At 40.8% G+C, this 15,697-nt stretch overlaps 1 protein-coding gene across 3 annotated transcripts in view; it reads left to right on the top strand.

The window, feature by feature from the left end:
• The first annotated feature begins 2,950 nt into the window (after positions 1 to 2,950).
• LOC128744196 (leucine-rich repeat and calponin homology domain-containing protein) overlaps positions 2,951 to 15,697 on the top strand; it is a 167,053-nt gene continuing 154,306 nt past the window's right edge. For all 3 annotated transcript variants that reach the window (XM_053841025.1, XM_053841024.1, XM_053841023.1), the window contains exon 1: positions 2,951 to 4,008. In XM_053841025.1, the coding sequence (XP_053697000.1) occupies positions 3,735 to 4,008 (274 nt within the window). In that variant the 5' untranslated portion in view covers positions 2,951 to 3,734. The remainder of the gene's footprint in view (positions 4,009 to 15,697) is intronic.

Here is a 15,697-nt window from a genome sequence, read left to right as displayed (position 1 = left end):
ACCATTTCGCGAAATTTTTAACTTTTTGGTTAAAATTTGACAGTTCGATGGTTTTTCGAAAATAACCCTGCTCGGGAGCATGGTTAGTTTTGACCACCCCATCGGCAGACAACCATGTTTTCGCCGCCAACATCTCGTGTGTGCGAAAATGAGATAGCATGGCAGCACTGCGTTTCACTCAACTGCGAGCAGTCTGATTTGGGCCCGCTGTCAAATTTTGAGCCCCGGACATGCTGTCGCTGACGTTTACTGCAGCTCGATATAGAGATGTCGATGGGGTGGTTTTGACCAAGGTTTTGACAGTTCGATGGTTCGCTTCAGAGCCAATGAGATATGCACAGGTGAGGAAGAAAGCTTCGACGTGTTTCACTGATTTTTCGCTGGAATTTTTTTGCATTGGTATGGATGCTTATCGCATAATAAATTTGTTCAAACAACCCGGGTTGAAATGAGATGAATTTTATCTATCAAATAAAAGCAAATCAACATCAAAAATTTATCCAATTTTAACTCGGACAGAATAAACAATATTTTCATCCTCACCTTATAGGCTCTCATTGAACAAAAAAAAACTATCAATCAGTCAAATATGAAATGGTTCGCATTCTGAACTGATTTTAACCACTCGAGGAGAAATAACCATCAAACTGTCGAATTTTAACTGAAAAGTTAAAAATTTCGCGAAATGGTTCACAGCCTAAGAACACCCCCCCCCCCAACCCTCATCGTCCTTTTTCGTCCATATCAGCTAGCACATCGGAGTCCATTTTTTCAAACCTCCCCCCACCCCCTTGTTCGACAGACGTCTTTTGTGAATGACGCCTTGGGTGGATAATATCGAGATTTTTTCAGCTATCACATCACCACAGAGAACAGACTACCAGGTACCGTGGACCCCCGTTCGTTTGACCATTTTTAATCTGAACACTTTTTAATTTGAACCCCGCTGGTTTGCACGACGTGCAAATTAAAAATGGTTCAAATGTCATTCTCAACATGACATCATTTGTTTACGTAGATAATGCACATAAACACGATTTGTTTGTACTGACCTAGTGTGTCTAATCGGTTTCACATTTCGTTTTCCTAACGATTAAGATAGAAATTCGATCGGAAAATGCAATATTCGCACTTGCAACTGCCAACTAAAACAAACCACCAAAATAATACAGCCTGAATTCGTTAATTGGGCCACGACTGCACTCCAGCTGATTCGCTAATTGGGCCGACTGACAGTTGTTAGAAAATTCTAAACTCGAAAATTCCATACAATTTTGACATTCAAGTTGTCACATAGCCCAATTAGCGAACGCCCAATTAACGAACCGCCCAATTAACGAACCACCAATTAACGAAACTTTGCTGTAACAAAGAGCAGGGCGGCCAGTTCACACAGGTTTCAGCATATTTCGGGTAACCAGTTGTTCAAATTAAAAAGTAACCCCGTTAGATTGCATGAGGAATCGTTCAAACGAACGGGGGTCCACTGTAATTGACAAAAAGTGTGTAAAAGGTTTTTATGTAATCTACGAGTAATCCTTCAATAGAGCAACCCTCAAGCTGTAAAGTGGCAAACTAAATCTTGGTGTCGCTGCCATCGCTGCTATGTAACTCCAGCACAAAGAAATATTGATGAAGGTAGATGGTTATTTTTTGATGCGTTTGGCAAAATATTTCTGGGGGGCGCTACCGACAGATTTTACACATAAAAAATCGATTACTTCCTTCGAGCCTGTTAGGCTGTGAACCATTTCGCGAAATTTTTAACTTTTTGGTTAAAATTTGACAGACGATGGTTTTCCGAAAATAACCCTGCTCGGGAGCATGGTTAGTTTTAACCAAGTTCTGAGAGCCAATGAGATATGCACAGGTGAGGAAGAGAGCTTCGACAAGTTCCACTGATTTTTCGTTAGATTTTTTTTACATTGGTATGGATGCTTATCGCATTATAAATTTGTTCAAACAACCCGGGTTGATATGAGATGAATTTTATCTATCAAATAAAAGCAAATGAACATCAAAAATTCCTCCGATTTTAACACGGACAGAAAAAACAATATTTTCATCCTCACCTTATATGCACTCATTGAGCAAAAAAACTATCAATCCGTCAAATATGAAATGGTTCACATTCTGAACTGATTTTAACCACTCAAGGAGAAATCGAACCATCAAACTGTCAAATTTTAACCAAAAAGTTAAAAATTTCGCGAAATGGTTCACAGCCTTAATCTGCGCACTGTGCCAAAATCACTCGAAACGAGAATCGCAAATCGCAATGTCACCCCTGTTCTCTGTTAGCGAATTTGTTTATTCAATCTGGGTTGGAACTAGATGAATTTTATCTGTCAGATAGGAGCAGATGAACACAAAAAATTCACCCAGTTCCAACCCGGATTGAATAAACAAATTCGCTATGTGTCATCCACCCCATCGACATCTCTATATCGAGCTGCAGTAAACGTCAGCGACAGCATGTCCGGGGCTCAAAATTTGACAGCGGGCCCAAATTAGACTGCTGGCAGTTGAGTGAAACGCAGTGCTGAATTGCTATCTCATTTTCGCACACACGAGATGTTGGCGGCGAGAACATGGTTGTCTGCCATGGGCTTGGTGTCATCCTCATCACGTCCATTTGAAAAAGTATCCTGGATTTATTTTACACTGGGTTTAGAAGTGTCATTTCGCGCGCTGAGCATGACGAGAAGCGGATTCTCTCATGCGGAGAGAGAATAAGGCAAATAAACAACAAACGAGAGAGCAAAACGATCAAGCGAAACTATCCGTCAGTTGCGCCGTCGGTAGGGTAACAGAGAGCGCAACAATTAACGCAACTTGCGTTCTTTTTCTATCACATATTCAGACAGCGCACGAAGTCACGGCTCACGGAGTTAAATCTTTCTCAGCACTCCATCACAGTTCGTTGGGAGTCACCGTGCAGTGTTGACCTGTACGTTCCTAGATTGCGTGCGTGTGTAGTTTAAAAGTAGCAGAATATCCAAATTTCGGTCTCCACCATTCTAAAACTTATCCCGTTATTCTGCGTGCGTTTGCCCGTATGTGCAAGAGTATAATACAATTTTTTAATTTGGTTAGCTGTACGCTTTCGTTCGCGCTTTCTTCTGTTGCGGCCACTATCGCCTAGAACTTTTAATTGTTAAGAAACTGCACCTTCCGAACCGTGTAGTCAACAAGCCAGCCAGCCAGCCACAAGGGTCGGCGCCGCACAGCTTTTTGTTTAGCGTTGTTGGTGTGAGTGGTTCAGAAAGCAGTAGAGTGAAAATGTGTGATTTTAAATTAGAATTTTGAAGCAAGTTTCAACGGGTGATTTTTTTACTTGTGTACAAAGAAATTTACTACTAAGAAAGCAAAAGAAGAAAGTGTAATAATTATCGGATTAGGTGTGCGGAAGAGGAAATAAATTTTGGCTGCGGCCTTACGAAGTAAAGAGCAACGATCAAAATTGACCTGCCGTGTTTAATTTGGGGGTTGTGCAAGGAAATCGATTCTTTTCTGGTCGCTATCGCAAAGTCGACTGCTGACTGCTTTTCGGTGCAAGCTGTTTCACGGCGAGAACAAAGTATAGCAGCTGCATACCGGCTAGGCTAGGGAAGAGGGTGTACCTCCGGTGAAATCAGCAGCGAGACAGTCGAATTCGAGCGAGGGTGTGACCCCAAGTGTAAACGGAAAAGGAAGAAAGAAAAAAGTAGCTTGTGATCCCAGATGAGTGTAATATGGCCGTCGTTTGTCTGAAAACTGCAAATAACAATCAGCCGTACTCGACTTCGCCGTCCGGTTCGATACTGTCCGGTTCGGTCGGTACCGGAAGTGTGGCCATGCACGGTGGCGGTGGCGCCGGTGGACACATGCAAAGTCAGCTGACCCGGTCGCTCGAGCGCATCCTGGAGGATGCCAACATGAGCGGCGAGCTGAAGCTGAGCGGACGGAAGCTGAAGGACTTCCCGAAAGCAGCCGGGAAGTACAACCTCAGCGATACGGTCATTGCAGGTTGGTGTTTGGGTTAAAAATGGGTTTCTTTTCTAATCCATTATGACCTAGCCTCTAAAATTTAATACATAATTGAATTTTCATGACAACAGGATGCTAATACAGCTGTTTATTGTATTAATTTATTGTCATTTGACTTATAGCAAAAGTATGCTATAATTTCTTAATGTTCATATAAGAAACTGAGAATGAGAACAAATCCTCCATCAGGGATGGACTACTGACTCAGTCGATTTTTGCTAATTAATTGGCCCTCACTCAATTTACTTGACAAGAACAAAGTAGGTGAATAGAGCAAGGCTCCTGGCCCAGGCTGGGAGTAAAAATGGAAGCCTACTTCGTTGGTTGGAACTTTCAAATCTTTCTGTATTTTGTTCTAATGGAGTAAAAAATGGAGTAAAAAAATAAAAAAATGGTGTTTTTTGGCATTAAATTTATTTCAACCGGAAATCAAACCAATGGAATCTTTTTAATTGAAAAACTTAAAACAAAACAGCTATTTATTGAAACTTTACATGTGGAATTTCTGATTTTTTTTGTCCTTGCTAGCTTCTGGCGTGGCTACCACGCCGCCAGACAGAAATTGATTCATTTTTAATGACTACGGGTGGATCTGCACCGTTCTACTGTATTGGCGCAGACCACGTTTTACGCTAGTCATTACAGTTCATTGACCAACGGTGCTGACTAGAATCGCAATAAAGTACATTTTCCAGGCCTGTGAGTTATGTGATTTTTATATTCTTATCTTTGAAAGTGGAGGCTGGTACCTATTTGCTTATTCATAAACTAGATCAATCGATTCTTAATACCACATTTTTCATCTGTTTGATCGGCTTGAACTTTAATGCTTTGGGTGCAGATAGGTTTAGGGCAATCTCTATTCGTCGCATTCGATTTCAGTGCGCGGCAAACATGTGTGGGATTTTATTTATTTATTCAGTTCGTGTTCTCGTTGGCCGGGCGGACGAATAAATCTTTACTTAAGCCTAACCAGCCGGTTCGGATTTGAACCGAGCTCCAAACGCTTGTCTACATCTCGGGTACCTAGTGCCAGTTCTTGTCTATGATCGATCGTGCTATAAAATGTTACATCAATATGAAAATAATAAAACCGGGACAGACGACCAAACGGATTATGAATGTAAACAAACACCACAAACTGATAACGTAACTTAAAGTTGCAACGTATCGATTCCCCTACGTGTGGTTTGTTATCTTTATCCTCTGAATAATTGTACCCACATTCTCCGTATTGTGTTATCTTATGCCATGGGAAAACGTGGTTAAATGTGATGATCGACGGAAAAAAGGGTTGGATTCTCGGAATATAAACGGGACCGAATGGGCGATGATCTCATTTTTCTCGATCGATTGTTTTCCGGTGCGACTCCCAACCAACCGGCATTCGACTTTGACTTTAGTAACCTTTTGCACAGCAGACTGCTTGCAAATGCGTACAATGTACCAGCTGTTATCAGTTGTGTTAGCCCTGGCGCATTTCTATAAACCGTCGATTGCATGGACGGAAGGAAGTGAGGAGTGAGACAACACAACAGTAGTTACATTCAACTGCACTAAATAATAATTAAAAAAAATCAGTCCTTCAGAAAGTCAAATCTTAAAGGATAGAATACCGTTCACGTGGTATCAAAATAATAAAATTCGGGTCAGTTATAAAGTTATGTTTTTGGGAATAGTCTAAGGTAGTGTGTGGTAGCAAATTTAAAAAGTAAGTTTGCCTATTACAGCGCTTCTAGAGTAGGTATAAGGGCGCATTAACGATGGCTCAGATGCCTCAAATCAAACGTTGAAGCGGAACTGCCAATCGAAAGCTACGTGAAAAAGTCAAAAGGGTCATTAAGTCATTAATAGTTCGAACATTTTGGGTCGTGATTTGACAAAAAGATGCCTGCAGTACAGTGCGAATAATGTATTTCCAGGAAGGTTTTAAGTTCTACCGAACCTGCAAGCAATCAAACCGCGGTTCCTCAAAACGAAACAGTGTGGCCAAAATGCGTTTTCGACAACTTTACGATCTAGTGGTGACCAAATTGGATGGACGCGACGCATTTTCATGGACCATGAGATGTACGGGAAAACGGAATTCGGGCAAATACGTGGCAGTAATTTAATCGAGCGAAGGCCCGAGGTGATCTTGCTATTTAAAACCAAATTCGTGGTTCACAGCTATCGTGTGATACCAGCTGTTGAAGAACATTAATCACATTGAGAATGCATTCGTACGTCGCACGAATGATACAATCCTCAGCCAAGTGCGCAGTGACCGGAAAGAATGGATTTCGGATGAATCCTTTAGTTGAGGATGATCGATAAGCGGGGAAAGGCGAAAGCCCGTCAATGATACACCGAGATGAAGAGGGCGGTTACAAGACCTGCAGACTGCAGACGGGACAGGAGAACCTCGGTCAACTCCTTAACTAAGGGGGAAAACAAGCGCCACTCTCAAAGCACTTTGCATGATGATTCTTAATCGGATCTAGGAAATCGATGCTATTCTGCGACAGAAGCAAGCTGGAACATATTACGACGCTCCGGATTATAATAATATATTCGGATAAGCTATATCATCTCATCAAGGCTGAGTGTGAAGTGTTTTTGGCACGATTTGGCTAACGATATTTTTTGTTCTTCCATTTGATATGCTTCCATATGATATGATATTGATAGCTTGACGATTTCTGGACTAGCTCCTAGGCAGAGGCCTTATTGCTAAAGACGCGATGGCCATGACGCGACGCGACGATGGGAGTCAACGCTAAAAATGTTAAAAAATGCGAAAAACTGCTATCAGGAAAAAATTGTTGGCTTGCCATCCTAAAACATAGCCTGTTGAACAAAGTTTCTCCAATATACTCGGTTCCGGGCTATCACTTTCTAATTGTGCGGCGGCGTATGCTTCTTGATCGAAGCGTTTTGTGGACGAAAAACCAGGCTCGACTTCGTGTCGATTTCCTGGAAAAAACCTGGAAAGTCAGGGAATATCAGGAAATTCATTTTTGGATCAGGGAAATCAGGGAATATCAGGGAATTTCAAAATTCAATCAGGGAAATTTTATTCATTCGGCAATATTGATCAGCTTTCGTTGGTTGAATTAAAACTAGTCACTCTAGTGTGTGGTAGCGATTTGATTATCTTTCAGTTTGTCGTAGAATTTTTATTTGTTTTGCGCCGTACAATTGTCAGACTTCACTCGTTGTAGTGCTCGGAATCGGCAATGGCCGGCACTTTACGGTACCGGCATCAAGAGCGCAAAGTTGGATACAGACTGTTATTTACATGCGATCTACAGCATTTTCATTAACACCAAGTATTGATTGCAGAATTTTACGCTCAGAAGCCCCAAGCACTCTTTTATCATCTTCCTTCAGCGTCCATGATTCATATCCGTAAACCCGTAAAGGGTTACCGGAAGCATTAACGTTCTGTAGAATTTGCGTTTATGCGAGTTGGTAGCCTTCGGGAATTCAGTTGGTTGCGTAATACGCAGAAAGCTCGATTCGCGGCTGCAATGCGTCGTTTTACTTCGCGCGTACCAAAGTAGGTATGTGCATTTCTACTACTTCATATCGGCTCCCATGCAGCTCTACCTCGGCACCAATACTATTTGGACACCCACGATCTCTACCAACAATTGTGTACTTCGCTTTGGCAGTGTTAATCCTGCCACTTTCAATTTGAAAGGCCTCTTCCACTGGAATATTGTTAACACGGCTCTACGATGATATCGATGACATCCGCAAAACCAAGAAGCATTTGAGATTTCGTGATGATTCCGTTCCTTTTCGCGTATTGCATCTTCTAAGGCAATGTTGAATAGCAGGTTACTGAGTGCATCCGCTTGCTTCAGTCTATCCAACTTCATGAAAGCTGAATTGAGCAGTGTAATGCCTCGATAGTTTTTGCACTGGAGACTATGTCCTCTTTCGAAAATAGCGCACATGAGACCAGCCAACCACTCTTCCGACATTTGTTCTTCTGCCCAGATTCTGACAATGATCCGGTATATTGCTTCGTACAGCCGATTGCTCCTCGCGTTTGGAAGTTTAGCCTGGATACCGTTCTTCCTAGCAGCTTCTCATCTGTCATTTTCTGCCATTCGACATCAATCAAGCTGTTATACTGTCTTCTACACGTCGTGCCTATTACTTCCCTCGTAGTTGTTGGCGCCATGGAGGATCCTCAACAGCCCACTTACATCTTATTCCCTTTCTTCCTGCTGTTCTACGATTCGTTAATCAAGCTTCGCGTTAAAGAGCCTTCGCCGATTTCGATAAGCTTGCGCGAATCTTACGACGAGATAGTGTCAAAGTCGATAAGAAAAGACCGTACATCGACGACTTCCAAACAGTGTCAAGTGTTAAACAGGACATGATCGATCTGGGAGCCAGAGTCTTGAATTTTCTAGGCGTACGCATCCCATAAATCCTTTCGAACCTGTCATAGAATTCGTCCCTAGTATCATCGGATTTATGATTTGTTGGTGAGTATACGTTGATTAAGCTGTAGTTGAAGAATTTGCCTTTAATTCTCAACACCCGTATACGGTCATCTACGGGCTTCCACCGGCTAATTCTGTACAGAACACCGTTTCTCTGGAAATGGCCACCGAACTTCCAGAGAACTTCGAGTCGATATAGCTCTCGAGACTTGATAGTTGCAATCCGAAATTATGACACCCAGCTTTAGTATTAACTTCGCATACTGTCCACCATTGAGGATTAAAATATTTGCCATGTGGACATTTTCTAACAATATCTCTAGCTAAACTTTTGCCGTACCTCGAGGCCAGCAAAATGCACATTTTTGTACCAAAAATCTTTAGGCAATCATCTCTTTACCTTTTTTCCAGAAGTGATAACAAGCTGAAACTTTTAGGAAAATTTTGTTCAACTAAAAACCGCAGACAGTGTTCACCTTCCAGGAGCAAAGTTACTAGTTTGAACTGACTGAAAGTTAGCAAAACTTGTTATGTTTACACGGCTGTAATTTTGTTATATGTAACATCCAAGTTTTGTGCAAAAATACGTCGATTAGATTTTTTCTCAATCTCAGTCGACACCCGAGGCTTGAATGCGTCGTTGGATATCTTTACTCGTATTATTGTCGGCGTTGACCAGAGATCTCAAATATACGGACTCATCACCCACTTCCAGTTCATTGCCGTCAATATTCACTGTCCGTGGGAGGCAAACGTTGCTTTCTCTGGAGCCTCTTCCTACCATATATTTGGTTTTCGACGCATTGCTCTGAGTTAGAGTTGTTCCGAAAAACCTTCCTGGTTTTGAGAAATTAACTTTTAAATCACTGGACCGATTGAAAGTATGAGCATCGATTGAAGAGATAAGCGAACGAAATCTGCAGCGAGGCACTCAACAGGAATCCTCAGGGACAGGCCTACGATATTTTTTTTAATTTGATTGTAGTCAATTCAACAGCTTTGGGCCATTTGTGATTTCTGCGGGGTTAGAGATTTCAAACCAGGTCGTCGGCGTAAGAGGCGTAAATGCTAACCACTACACGATTGACCCCGACCAACGATATTCAGACTGTTAATGCGAACCAGTTAAAGTGGCAGTACCACGTGGCTGATGACCGTTGGCAGTGGAGAAACCTGACTTCATCACTATGGAAAAGACCAAAATATATCGGGCAGGTGGGGCTCACACCCACGGTCTTTCGGTTGGTACCCGAATGTTGTACTCACTAAACTAGTAACCGCCCGTTATATTAGTTAAACTAGTAAACTGTATAACCACCCGTTATATTAGGTAGTCTAATAGCTAGTTTTGTTTTATTTTCCTAAATCTATCATTTCCGTATACGCACACCACTCTGCTATGCGACGACAATATCTTTACAATATGACTGATATTGACTTCGTTTCTACCGTCGAAAAGATAGATTGCGATAGAAAGAAGCAGTGCGTTACCGACAGTCATTCCGGCAAGTCTCGTGATTAAACCATCACCGGGCGTATTTTTTCTACTTATTTATTCATGACGTAAACTATTTTGGAAAGGGAGGAAGTATCTGATGCAAGGAATGATTAATTGGATGAATTGGAAAATTTTGATATAGACCAAAAATATATTGGGTTGTGCAATGTACTAGGCCAACTTCGTGTTTTGTTGTCTTGATCTATTATCAGTTTTTATAATCGATTGGTTTTTTTCAGTGAAAATGTAGGTTCAAATCCGGTTATAATTGGCTTTGGTCCGTTGATCGCCCAGCTTGGGTACAAAGGAACATAGTACAATCTTAATAAACGTTGCTTCAATGACCCTCCCTTACCTAATTTTTTGCTCTTTCCTCTTCACGCCTTCTGTTGATCTCAGGGGAGTACTATCAACACCTTTATTTCATTACTTTCTTCTATCGTTCCCTCCAAAACGCAAAACTTTTCTGCAGTTTACAAAAGAAGAATACTGATAATAAAGCATTTACAAGCTGCAGATGTGAAAACTTATTCCCGCCATTTGTTGGTCGTCCGCATCGGCGAAAAGTTCTGGCTTTAGTTTTCAAAAGGTCGCATAATGCATGTAAAAGAGTTGATTATGCGTCTTTCTGAAAACTAAAGCCAGAGTTCAACTTTTCCCTCGTTGCCTGTGTTATTATGGTATTAACTGGGCAAGAAAATATAATAAACTCTTCAATCGTTGTGTGATCCTTAAAAGGACCCATTGTTTGATTATTATAACTCTAGCTTACAATAAATTTGCACTATTGGCATAATTCTGGTCGTTTTGTTGTCGCGAGCAGCATATTTCCTGCCATTTCCAGAACTTCAGCAGCCAGATATTCCATTACGGCGGCGAGACGAGTGCTCCAGCTCCAACACGCTCAGCACACTTTCCTTTCCTCAGCAGCCGATGAACACGACCAACTGACGACGATGTGCACCGTAAGGCAAACAATGTTTCAAATACAACCTTTAAAAGTACGCCACGGATGTGACTCGAAAGCTGCCTGTCCGATGTGTCGCAAGCTAGCTGCTTGCCGATGTGTCGCCAACGAAAGCCGCTGACCGATGCGCAGTAAAAGGCATAGCAGCCAAAACCATATCACTGGCGGATGAGTCGATGGATTTTTCGGTTGGTTTTTGTTGGCGTCTCGTTTGGTGAATTTGGATGTCTTCGTTGCCTTATCCGGGGAAGCAGCAACAGCTGAAGGTCAACAATTTTCGATCGGATTCTATAGAGCGTAAATTTAATACACCCATTTTTTACACGGGGGATGCGTCCCGTGTAAAAAAAACGTGCAAAAATAAACCGTGTTATTTCGAGAAACCGTGTAAAAAAACCGTGTTATTTCGAGAAACCGTGCAAAGAAAGTTGTGCAAAAAAAATTCCGCGTAAAAGAATCCGTGTAAAAAAATAATTGGGTGTACAACTGTTGTTGGCGAAATTTTAGAAAAACCGTGTTATTTCGAGAAACCGTGCAAAAAAAGAATTGGGTCTTCAATCATAAGGAAGCTTAACCCATACCTTATATCGTATATATTTTTGTCATCCGTGCTAGGGAAGCACTGACGTGGGAAGGCAAAAAAATGAAAATAATTCAATTTTCCAATGACGCGCATTGAAAATCAATAGTTTTCTATATTTTCAATATTTTCCAAATCGATTTTCCGATCAATTGGTGTAAATATATGAAAATCTATAGAAAATTGATTGAGTTATAAGCCGAAGTGTGAAAACGCATTTCCACTTTGATGACGTCATTTCCAACAACCAATCACGAAGCGAGAATTCTGATAAAACATAGGTTCATTATTTTCAATTTTTCAATAGTTCAACATCAAGAATCCATACTTTTCTTCATTTGGGCCAATTCTTAGAAGATTTTCCAATCGATTGGTGTAGGAATATTGGATATCGATCGGAAAACCGTTGAGCTATTAGCGCTCAAAACCTGTCATTTTTCGTGACGCTCGCATTTCTCGATTTTTTGGAATGACACCCTATCTCAAAACTTGCCGTAAGACGTAGTCCTACGTCAAAAAAATCATGCCTAACTTGACCTAATCGGCGGGAATAGATACATGAGAAAGTAACTGTTAAATTTGCGTGCAATTTTATGATCAAAATAATTCTGATAAAGAAATTATATCAATGATATTGATTGTACGAATCATAATAATTCTGATTGATGATCGGCACTTTTTACATGTTTTCGATGTAATGTCTTGCAAATGTCGACTAAAAAATCTGCAGATGGCCGACGAACGGGCTGAAATCTCAGACGGCACGACGATGCCGAAAAAAAAGGAAAGCCATGGGAATAAACGTTCTTAAGAACTTGACCCTTCTTTATCGACAGACTTCGCAGCCGGTTATTAGAGTACAGGAAAACTACATGACTAGTGTAAAGATCCTATTGACTCTATAGCGGCACCGCCCATGAAGTACCAATTCTGCGCGGGCCTTAACAGTTGGTCGCGGTGCCGGGTGCCAAAGGGGAGCAATTCAATTCAGAAGCTACAAACTTACTGCAAACTGAGGTATGTGTCCGTAATAATTTAGACAGCCAAAAAGCAGTCTCTTCAATGATTTTGTTGGCACGATAGTGACTCTATTGGCTTCTTGCTACCCCATCACGGTTTTAGCATAGTGACAAAAGATGATTATAATGCTGATCTAGGACAAGACGTGACAACCCGGAAAAAATACCCATAATCCGAAGTTAACAATTATTGTAACAGTAGGATACTAAATACAGTAAAAACAATAAAATTTATCGTCAAAAAAGATAACCAAACCATCAAACTTATTGTAGTCTACCATAACTTTCATGGTTTTGAGAAATTCTACCATAAAAATGACGGGTTGTTAAGTATCTTAACAATATAAAAAAACAATTTTTTCGCGAACAAAAATTTTCATATACCGTATCCAGGTTATTGCGGCTACAAACCTTAAGTATCACAGCGGAGAGATATGGGAAGGCTAGAACTTCCTAAAAGTTCAAAGAGTCCATCGTCAAAAATAAGTTCAGGGAACAACTTCGCTAGAATCGTTGTACGTAGTTTCTATAGTTCAACAGTATCATAGCAGAAATGTTCATGCCAGTTGATGGCAACTTGCGCACTGACAAATCGGTGGTTACAGTTAGATGGACGGAGTCCTTTTGGACATTGTTAAATGAGGAATAATACGAGAGTCAGAAAGCGCTTTGCGAACGTTGGACATGCTGGGGACTTCAGGTATCAGGTATCAGCGTCTTTGGCTCGAGCAGGGCTGGGGACTTACTAACATAGAATTAGGTTTAAAGGCAATTGGTGAACTATAAAACGGTAAAGCCGTTTGAATGAATGGTTATGTAAATGAAAAATGACTGGCTGTATTAATTTTTCGTTACTCGCGCCAGCTTCGATTTATTGGCTTAAAACAGTTATTTTCATTATTGCTGGAATCCTGAAATATACCGAGATAAAGTTGACGGTTCACAGGCGTTGTACAAAATACAACAGCGCGAGTAACGGAGGGTTAAGCTATCCAGCGGATAACAAGGATTTGCACTGCCGGAGGATTCGTGAGAAGTCTTATATGCTATATGCATGCCACTAAATGAGTAACAAATTAATAGAACTCGCGCGTTTGTGGTTGTTTTTCGGAATAAGTTTTGTTAAAATATTTTCGTTCGATAATGTATGACTTCGATTATATTTCAGAGGGAATGGGGTCTCGAACTACCATAGAAATATTTCTTGCCTGCAAAAACCTCTACATGCAAAATTTGGTTCCATTTGCTTGATTAGTTCTCGAGTTATGCAGAAATTTGTATTTCATTTGTTCGGCAGCCTCCCATCTAGAGGCGAAGGGGTCTCGAACCATCATAAAAACCTATCCCGGCCCCAAAAACTCCTGCACATATATTTTCACGCCGATCGGTTCAGTAGTTTCAGAGTCTATAAGGAACAGACAGTTTTTTGCACAGTTCTAGTTTTTCCAACCATCATAAGAACTTTCCCTGGCCCCAAAAGCCTCTGCATACAAATTTTTACGCCAATCGGTTCTATAGTTTCAGAGTTTATAAAGGTCAGACAGACTGAAATTCATTTTTATTGGTATAGATTTACGGAAAGGTCATCAGTTCCATGTTAGTGTCTATTGAGGCATTCCTTTACTGAATTCTACAGGCAAAGTGCCCTGTATTAAAGATTGGGCTGGTTTTTGGGAGGATTACTCCCAAGGTTTACTATTGAATGTTTCCTCTGCGACAGATACTAGATTTAAGTTCTTGAAATATAACTTGTTGTTAACTCAACTATGTTGAGCAGTGATTCCAGTTTTTTGTAAAACTTGGATAGCTCGTGCTTCCACGCTATGTCCAAAGGCGCCAAAACAAGCCGGTCTAAACAGTTAATTTAGAGAAGGTCTTAAAATATTCTATCTTGGGTTTTATACAAAATTCAATTTTCAAGGTTATATAGGGGTGATTCCCTCTCAAGTTATCATATCCGTTGTAATCGGCCACCTCCGATTTCAACCATATTTGGTATAATTGCTCATTCCGACCCCACATTCAACTTCCCAAAGTTTTGTACGGAATGATCAATCCCCCTTGCAGTGACGCTTCTCCATTTTTCTTAGATTTTCGAAGAAACTCATTTTTCATTGTAGGGCACTGCAAGGGGGATTATTCAATCCGTACAAAATTTTGGGAAATTGAGAGGTGGTCTATTACAACGGATATGATCACTTGAGAGGGAATGACCCCTATATAACCTTGAAAATTGAATTTTGTGGAAAACCCAAGATAGAATATTTTAAGAGCTTTTGTAAATTAATTGTTTTGACCAATACTAACATCTTGTGAAGAAAAATCTGAGGTGCATGATAGTTAAATAATAAGTACCTTCGGCCATAGCGTGTCTCCATGACAGACGGAAGAAATCTGGTGAAGTGAAGTTTCCGCGTAACGAACTCCCGCAGGAGCATGAAAAATTGTTTCACTAAAAATGCAAGTTCCGAAATAATTTATTTGTCTAAATGGGTGACTTGTACTACCAAGAAGTGTAGAGATTATCTCTTGCCCAAACATTGAGTGCTTGGAAATAAAAAAAGCAATTGCAAGGCTAGTGCAAATATCCTATTGACTCTATAAGCAGCACTCAGCCCAACCGAGACTCGAACATGCGACGACCGGCTTGTTAGGCCAGTATCGTACCCCGCTAATTGGGCGGGCTGAGTACTTGGAGGTATATTTCCTTTAAAATCTCAAATAAAACTTGAAATGAAGTATGAATCCTATTTAGTTACGATGAAAGCGGTGTTCTTGCTTCCTGCTTTTAGAATCTCCTTTACCGAGTTTTCAATGCAAGGAATCCTAGAAACTTTGTACGAATGTTTTTGGCACGTCCGGGTGTACTTATGCACATTCCAACTAGGAAGATGAGATAGTCATCCGGAAAACTATATGACGGAAAACCTAGACTATTAAGTTTCCTGAGTAGGCCATCCATCGCAAGGCTCCGTAAAAGAACCGAGAAAACACTAACTTGTGGACATCCACAAAGACTTCCATATGCTTGCTTGTCCCAACGACGAATAAAGCAATCTGTTCAATGCAATCTATGATTTATGGAAGGCTCATTATGTGACCTCCAAATTGGAGACGACAGAGACATCATCAAAAGCGCCTGTAATATATAAAAAATCTTAG

The sequence above is a fragment of the Sabethes cyaneus genome, chromosome 3 (assembly GCF_943734655.1).
Source record: "Sabethes cyaneus chromosome 3, idSabCyanKW18_F2, whole genome shotgun sequence".
Classification (NCBI taxonomy): domain Eukaryota; kingdom Metazoa; phylum Arthropoda; class Insecta; order Diptera; family Culicidae; genus Sabethes; species Sabethes cyaneus.
Note: the sequence above shows the minus strand (reverse complement) of the source record. Positions and strands in the feature narration are given on the sequence as shown.